The following is an 8,502-nucleotide window of genomic DNA, read 5'->3' on the forward strand; positions in this document are numbered from 1 at the left end:
TGTATTTTTCACTTAATATTCAGTCAATTGAATTTTTTTTACCGCAAACAAACATGACCTTTACATTTTTATTTTCGAGAGTAAAATTACGAGAACAAAACAGAAACAATTATTTTCTAATCACTTTTTCCCCCTCATGATCCAAAAAAAAACAACCCAGCACTGCAGAATTACAAATTGATTTTTGTTTGTAATATCGCAACTTAAATCCAATTTCTCAAAAACGTGGGTGTTTTTTTTCTACTCATCATATCCATTCGTTTTCTTGCACTTAGTTTTCTTAGTTTTTGCTTTTTTTGTTGTTGTTGTTGACTATTTATTTTCTTTTGAGTGTGGCCCCAATACTCGGTGGATAACTGAACCACACTGCGACTCATTACGGAGATGAAATCAAATTGCATGCATTTGGACATAATTATGGCTCATTTAATACTTGAATCTATCAAGCTATCTGTGTAGCCGCCACTTGCTCCTTGGCGGAAGCTAAGTCACCAAACTTGGAGATTTATTGATTTATTTATTTTAATTCCTTGCGCACACCGTGAGCCTCATGGCCGACGTGTGAGACCGAAGGTTTTATTGCACCCTGTGGACTTCTCGTGGCGTGGGCGTGTCACTGTAGGTAGCGGTAGACCTTGAAGCAGTGGTTGCCCGAGTCGGCCACAGCCACGTGGCCATCCGAGGTGAGGGCCAGGCCTTGTGGGCCGTACAGGGGGTCCGCCGTCGTGTTGATGTAGGACAAGAAGGAGCCTGAGCTGTCAAACACCTGGTTTGGAACACAGCACGTTGCGTCAGATTTTTTTTTTCTAAAACGAGCAGTAGTTCTATCTACCTATATAAATTAATTGTGAATTCAATCATTATTTCAGTACAGTTTTTCATTTTTCCAGAGTACAATTGAATATACGATGCCAAACATTTTTAAAAACATAGAGCACCAACGTAATTGAATGGAATTTACATTCCATTCAATTTGACCTAAACCGTGTGTCATGATTTCATACTGCAACCCAATTCATTGTGCTGCTTCTTCTGCTGCGCCCGCATTGGCCACTGGGAGGCAGTATAATACAGTCATGAAGACACAAACAAAGTAGAATATTACTTCTCTGACTACTTCAAATATAAGAGACTCAGTAAAATGCTGTAATCTGAGCTAGTTTTCGCTATTGCCCATAGTGTCGTCATATTATGTATCAAAAGTTTTTCAACCTGGATGCGACTGTTGCCCCAGTCGGCCACAATGATGTTCCCATTGGAGTCGACGGCCACGCCCGTGGGTGCGTTGAACTTACCGTTTCCTCAAGGAAACAGACAATGGGTGAGTTGGTCTAGCTGGCAAAAGATGATGATTTTTTTTTTTTTTTAAGTACTTACTGAACATTGGTCCTGATTTACTCAGCTTTTGTTCCAGTGCTACATTTGCGCCGCTTTTGTCTTGCAAGGAGAGAAAACATAACACGCGTTAGCAAAAACTGTTCACAGCTAGCAAGATACTTAGCTGTCTAGCTAGCGAGTTCGATAAACAGGCAACTTTTGTTTGGAAAAATATCCACACGTCATCTGGAATGTATCTCTCGCAACAGGAAGACTTTTGACTCAGAAATAAACACGCTCATGCTCAGACGGCTACGAATACTACCTGCAAAATGTCTGTCGGACGTTCCCTTGGCCCCAAATTTGGTGACCAGCTTTCCGTTGGCCTGGAAGATGAAGACGCAGCAGGCCTTGTTGTCCACGGTAATGATGTGTCCGTTCTTGTCCACGGCCACACCTTTCGGACCCATCAGACGACCGGCTCCAATTTTGTTCTGACATACGGCAACGTGGAAAAACGTTTTGGTCATCAAGTTACAATGAAAAATACATAACATTGAGTGGAAAAAAAGAATTGTCTGGAATTCACTTTGCTTTGCATCGTGGTGCCAAAGCAACTAAGAGGAAGTAAAGGGGAGGGGCTTCATTTGGCCTTGTCTAATTAAAAACAACTGTTTTGCCGCCATCTTGTGGCATCGATGAGTAATGACAAACTTTTCTGAGAGGGCATCAAATTCCTTGTTTTGTTGACTGACCTTGAACTTGCCGTCCGAGGAGAAGATGCTGATCCATCTGTTGTCATAGTCGGCCACGATGATGTCACCATTCATGTCCACCGTCACCCCGGTGGGGCGCTGCAACTGCCCCGGGGAGCGACCTCTGACCCCGAAGCGCATCTTGAACTGGCCGTCGTTGGAGAACACCTGAAGAAGATGCCGCCGTGTCACAACTGGCATAGTTTTGTTGACGTGTGTCTGTATGTTTTAGTGTGTGCGTTTGTGCAAGTGTGCATGTACATTAGTGTTGATTTGTTTGTGTGTGTGTGTGTGGGGGGGGGGGGTTACAACAGTTAGGGATTTTGACTTAGATTTTATTGCATTTTGACTTTTGATTGAGTTTCTGTTAGTCTTTAGAGCAGGTTTATTCATTGTTTTTATTATCTTATTTTGGGGGGAGAAAGTGCTTCATTTTAGTTGAGTTTTGATTGGTTTGAGTATTAGTTTTAGTTTTAGAGTATTGTGTGTAAGATTTTGGAATCCCTCGTCCTAATTTGAAACAAAGCTCATAAGAAACTGTACTTTGACACCCTAATTGGAAACACAAACCCTATTTGATACCCTAACCCGAGTTGGAAACCCAGTTTCAATCCCTACTTTGAAACCTCAACTAAAGCTTGAAACTCGAAGCCAAGTTTGAAACCCTACTTTGAAAACCCTACTTCAGTTGGAAACCCTAATTGGAAACCGGAGACCTAGTTTGGATCCCTGCTTTTGAACCCTAACCATTGTTTGAAACCCAAATAATGTATGCGCATGAATGCTTTTATTTTGTTAAGTTGTTCCCGGCAGCCCGTGGCTAACTTGACTCATTTTCCAGCCTGCGTTTGGGGATTCATTTCTTGCCATCAAAAACGGTTGCTTTCAACGACAACAGCTAAAAAAATGACTTCACTTCACCGACACTGTATTTGTACGTCGCTCGCACAGCACAAGAAGCGCTAGCAGAGCTAGCAGTGCGAGCATCGCTGGAAGCGCTCAAGTTAAAATGGACTCTGAAAGCTCATGTCTCATATTAATTGTCAAATCCGAAAACAAAATCGTATTTCGCTCGAACTCTGGTTAGGTTTAGCGTGTGCGGTGTCTGTGGGTGCGAGCGAGACCTGTATGGACTGGTTGTTGCTGTCGGCCACCACAATGCGACCGTTGCTGGAGGTGGAGATGCCTTGAAGGTTTGTGAATTCTCCTTTGTCGCGTCCTCTCGTTCCTGGTAAGCGGAGAACGAGTTCGGATCGCAGGTTAGCATACATGGTGATTAGTATGAAATTTTCGACACACCCCACAAAAATGATTCATTGCTAGCACATGGACGCACTCAAAGGAAGTAACATTGCGATCGGCACTAAATAGGGTCCAACAGAACATCCAACATAGCTCCACTTTGCGAATTGTTTCCCGATTTCCCCGTGAATCACGATGTCCATAGAGCAGGCTCGCTCCCATCGACGCTCGTCGCCGGCGACTCGGCCTCACCGACTCTGTAGATGAGCTCGTCCTCGATGGGGTTCTCCTTCTTCTTGGTGGCGCTGTACATACTGGAGGGCCTCCTGACGGCCTTCTGGCGCACGTGACCTCCGCCGCCGCTCGGCGACTTGACCCGCCTCTTGACGTCGTCGGGCGACTGCAGCACGTCGGAGGGCTTGACGGCGCGCAGGCGGAAGGGGCTCCCCCGGACGGGCTGCTCGTAGAGCAGCAGCGAGAAGGCGAACTCGCCCTCGGCGCGGGCCGTGTAGCCCACCTCGTAGGTGCCGTTCTTGTTGTCGGTCACCTCGGCCTCGGCCGCGACGCCCTCCGCCGACACGATCCGGGCCCGCAAGGCGGCGTTGCCCGTCTTGACCAGCTCGCCGTCTTTGTCCTTGGTGGTGACGGTGACGGTGGTGTGCTGGCCCACCAGCGCGTGCCGCAGGCCCTCGCCGGTCGCCACGCTGGTGTGGCCCACGGCCCCCGTGGTGATCAGGACGCCCAGGTTCTGGATGGAGCGCCGCAGGCCGTCCGTCTCCACCTGGCACTCCAGGTGGCCGTTTTCGTGCGGGCACTCGGGGAAGGTGTGGCGCGCCAGGGCGCTGACCCGCTCGCCCATCTGCTTCTGGACCAGGAGGACCTCGGTGGCGCTGCCGTGGCTCAGGGCCTGCTCGGTGAAGTCGCAGCTGCTCTGGATGTTCTCCTTGCCCTGCAGTAACGACGTCAGCTGGGCTTGCAGCACCTGAGCGCAAAAACGACAACCGCCGCATCCGTACGATGTTTGCAGGTGATGGGGAAAAGCGCGAGCGGCCAGAGGAGCGGGCGGGGGGGGGGGACCTTCTGCTTGGCGCTGCAGATGTTGTCCACCTCGGCGACCAGGGCGCTCTTGCGCCGGGGCTCCGTCAGCTGCTTGGAGATCTCGTTCACCAGCTCGATGGCCGCCGCCAGCTGGGGAAGTCTGAGGTCAAAGACGTCGTTCTTCAGTGTCGCGCTCAATATGTGAAACTGCCGCAGTAGAGCGCCGACAACGGCCGAGGAGGATTTACTCAATTTCAGATTTTTTTTTTTTGTATGTATCGGTGACTGGTTTTGGCAGCCTCCACGAAAACATGAAACCTTAAAGTAAGGCCGATATCGGCCCGATACCTGCTATCAGTACTCATGTTAATTATTATGATTATTTTAACTGAAGTCAAATTCTAAAATGAGACCCACGTTCCATAAAAACGAAAATGAAGGCAAATATCCCAATTTGAAACGGAAAGAAGGGCTGACGTCATTGGCGACCTGTTGCGTACGGTGTCCAGCTGGTTCTTGAGCGCCGACTTGTGTTGTTCGAGCACGTCCCTCAGAGGCACCGTCACGTGCTCCCTGTGCTCGCCTTCCGTGCACTCCAGACACATGGCCGTCTCACACGACTCGCAGTAGAACTCCATCACCTGCGGGTGGCGCAATGGAGCGGCAGCGGTTCAACTTGTGCTTGTTTCGTACAGCGATTGAAGCGGAAGTACCACTGGAACAAAATGTACCGCTAATTGGGCGTGAAATTGCAGTTCACTGCTGTTTAAAGGAGACTAGACTTTAGACTGGCTAAAAGCCGGTCTAAGTCGTGGCATCAATCAAATCGCCAAGGGGACAGATTCTGCGCTCCACTGCTATGTGCGGTCGATGCGATCGGATTTCATTCATAAATCCGATATGTGGCGGCGAGGGTTGTTCAAAGTTTGTGCCGCGTGCGCTCACCTTGCCCTCGTGGTTGGGGCAGGACAGGGGCTGGCAGGCGGTGGCGGCGCTGGCCGACTCCAGGACGTTGCAGGCCTCGGGTCGGCTGCACTCGGGGTCCCGCTGCAACACCTCCATCAGGTTGGTGATGAAGAAGTTGTTCTGGAGGGCGGCCACGCCCTTCTCGGGCAGGATGGACGTCTGCCGGCACACCGGACACGACAGCGTCAGAGACTGCGGTGGGATGTAGTTCTGCAGGCATCTGCAGGGGGACACGCAAGAGACCCCGACCGAGTCAGTTGTACTCTCAAACCGCACACGAAGCACAAGCATCTCAACAGAAAATCGACTCTTGTTTGAAAGTCTAACACTGACTTGAAACCTGACTTTGAAATTCTAAACCTTCCCTTCACTTGAATCCAGAAGTCTTTTTTGAAAGACTCATTCGAAACCCATCCCCGACTTGTAAACCTCAATGAAATCGGCGCTTCAATTGAAATAATAACCCGATCTTGAAAACCCAACCCTGGCTTGAAGCCTTAATTCGAAACCCTACCCCAAACCAGAAACCCATAACTTACAGGGAAACCAATTCCTGTCTTGAAACTCTCACCAGGTATTGAAACTCTAAACGAAAGCCCTACCTTTTGTTTGAAACCTTAACTCTGGCTTCCAAACTTACTTTGAAACCCTAAACCTCATTTTTAACCGTCATTTCCAGCCATATCTCTTGTTTGAAAGCACAATCTGAAGTGCCAAACCTCGCCTTGAAAGCCTGACCCTGTCTTGAAACCCTAAGTGGGAATATTAGCCCTGATTTGAAAGCCTGACTCCGGCTTGAAACCTGAATTCAAAACCCTAATCCTCATTTAAAAACCTTACTTGAAACCATTCGTCTTGTTTAAAAGCCTAATTTGAAACCCAGCACCCGTCTTGAAATCCCAACCCAGAAAACCCTTCGTTTGAACCCCTAATACTCATTTGAAAGCGTCTTGACGTGCCGGCTCAGCAAAAACGTTTTGCGCGCACGGTCGACGGCCACACGGCGCGTCGCGTACCTCTCACAGAAGGTGTGCAGGCAGGGCAGCACTTTGGGGTTGTGGTAGCGGTCCAGGCAGATGCTGCACACCAGGAACTGCTTGTCAATCTGCCTCACCACCGGACTGGCGCCGCCGCCGCTCTCGCGCTTGGCCATGGACACGCAGCTTCAGGCCAGCGGGGGACCTGCGCGGACGGCGCAGCGAGACGAGGTCAGCCGAGCCGCCGGCGGGGAAGCGTCCGGGAAATGAGTCAGCGCCTTTTGAAAGCCTCGCCCCGGCATCAGCCGGCTCGAAGATGGCCGCTCCTCCGTCTTCCGCCGAGGGAAGGAGCGACTGCGTCGCCCACGTCGCCGCGGGCCGTTTGGCTTCGTAAAGTACAACAGCTTGAACAAGTCGCCGCTTTGCTAGTCATCTGCATACTTGGGATAAAAGCCTGCGGGCAACGACAAGCGCGCAGTTGGGAAGCCGGCTGGGTGGAAAGCGAGAGCGAGGCAGTGTTGTCATCGTTAGCTGAAGAAAAGTAACTTCGTTACTGTCTTGATTCCTTGCTTTTAAAAGTAACCTAATTCCTTGACTTGAAAAGGAACTCTGACTTTACTCATGTCGGCCATAAGTGTGTAGGAAGTTTGCGAGCGCTTCCACTGCGCTTGTGGATGCCATGTTGCGTGTCAGTGGGTCAAGTGGGGATTACGCAGCGCCGACATGAGCGCACATCGGTGCCATCGGCAACACGGCACCAACGCAAAGGCTTACGATGAAGACCGCACGCGCCGATGACAGCAACGCAATCATAAACAAAAACACCCGTGAGAAAAGAAAAGAAATCGCGTCGCGTGCTGTTCACTGACGTCTGCCTCGAAACCCGAACTCGACAATCCAAGCCGTTGCTTTCAAAACCTCCTCCCTAAAAATGGACGTGCATTGCAAATGCTTGAAAGCAGATTTCTCCGCAAAAATCTTGGACTTTTTCCTCCTGGATGCCCAGCTGGCAGCTGAGTTCCAGACAGCGCCACCTGCCTGCCAGTCCGGGTAGAAGGAGCGGGGGGGATGGGGGTTTAAGGAGAATTTGAGTTGGTGCACAGTGCGCAGGCAGCTGTCCCCCTCTGCAGCAAAAACGAGAGCTCACGCCGACATTCCAGTCTTGGCTTTCTTCTCTCGATGCACTCGTGGCATTGTCGGACCTCCTGCACATTTTGCAGCTTGCCTTGTTGACCAAAACTCATTGCGTGCATGAGAACACACACACACACACACACACACACACACACACACACACACGCACACACACACACACACACACACACACTTTCCTTTCACATGAACTCTGATTTACCGCAGTGACATCACGAAACCACGCCCCCACAATCCCCTCCCCCCCTCCACTCACCCACTCTTTCCTTCCTCTATCCCAACAGCCGGCGCGTCAAAGTTCCTTCCACTCGAGTGAAGCTTTCTCGAACAAACTCCCTCTCGGTTTTCCACTCATCCGCTTTGAATATTGACGCTGTTTGTTCTGCATGAGATGTGATGTGAGCGTTCCAAAAAAAAAAAAAAAAAGCTCAACTCCGAGAGGTCACGTGTGTTGAAATATTAAAAATAGCAACTGGAACGCAGGCATCCATGTAGTGGAGACACCGAAACGCTCATTTGTGCTCAGAGAATCGACCAAGTAGTCCCCGAATCGATGACAATCTGCCGATTCTACTGATCTGCAACATCTACAACGTCTACAGAATCTACAGAAAGTACAAAATCTGTCACATCGACATACAATCTGCAAAACTGCAAATTTCCACGTTGAGAGTTTCAAATTCCCTTTCAAGTACAGAATCCTTTCAACTTCCATCGATGGAGAGCAGAAATGTTCAATCCCACTTCTTTTTTCCCCCCCACACCGATACCGATTTACTCTGAAGTACTCACTGATACCGAGTACCAATACCGCAAGTATTTTTTTGATGTATAAAAATTCAGTTAACACGTTCGCAAAAAAGGTGACCAAAGACCTTTCATTCTGACGACGCTGCCACAGTTATAGCGCCAACTACTGGCGAGGAGGACTGTCTTGATGTCAGATTGTTTTGCGCCATCAAATCGGCACCTAATGAGCTCATCCACTTGCCACTCTCACCTGATAGTGCACTTAAGCTTCTTAACATCCCACGAGAGGTGGTGGTGGTGGGCGG

At 49.6% G+C, this 8,502-nt stretch overlaps 1 protein-coding gene across 1 annotated transcript in view; it reads right to left on the reverse strand.

Annotated features, from left to right (window-relative positions):
- Positions 1-299: 299 nt before the first annotated feature.
- The window catches only part of LOC109530792 (tripartite motif-containing protein 3-like), a 21,798-nt gene continuing 13,595 nt past the window's right edge, over positions 300-8,502 (reverse strand). Inside the window, 11 exon segments of the mRNA XM_019894688.1 lie at positions 300-766; positions 1,213-1,303; positions 1,305-1,437; positions 1,643-1,811; positions 2,073-2,240; positions 3,197-3,300; positions 3,567-4,296; positions 4,392-4,512; positions 4,842-4,993; positions 5,298-5,538; positions 6,335-6,500. Of these exon segments, the coding sequence (XP_019750247.1) occupies positions 614-766; positions 1,213-1,303; positions 1,305-1,437; positions 1,643-1,811; positions 2,073-2,240; positions 3,197-3,300; positions 3,567-4,296; positions 4,392-4,512; positions 4,842-4,993; positions 5,298-5,538; positions 6,335-6,471 (2,199 nt within the window). The 5' untranslated portion in view covers positions 6,472-6,500 and the 3' untranslated portion in view covers positions 300-613.

The sequence above is a fragment of the Hippocampus comes genome, unplaced genomic scaffold, assembly GCF_001891065.2.
Source record: "Hippocampus comes isolate QL1 unplaced genomic scaffold, H_comes_QL1_v1.1 scaffold89, whole genome shotgun sequence".
NCBI lineage: Eukaryota > Metazoa > Chordata > Actinopteri > Syngnathiformes > Syngnathidae > Hippocampus > Hippocampus comes.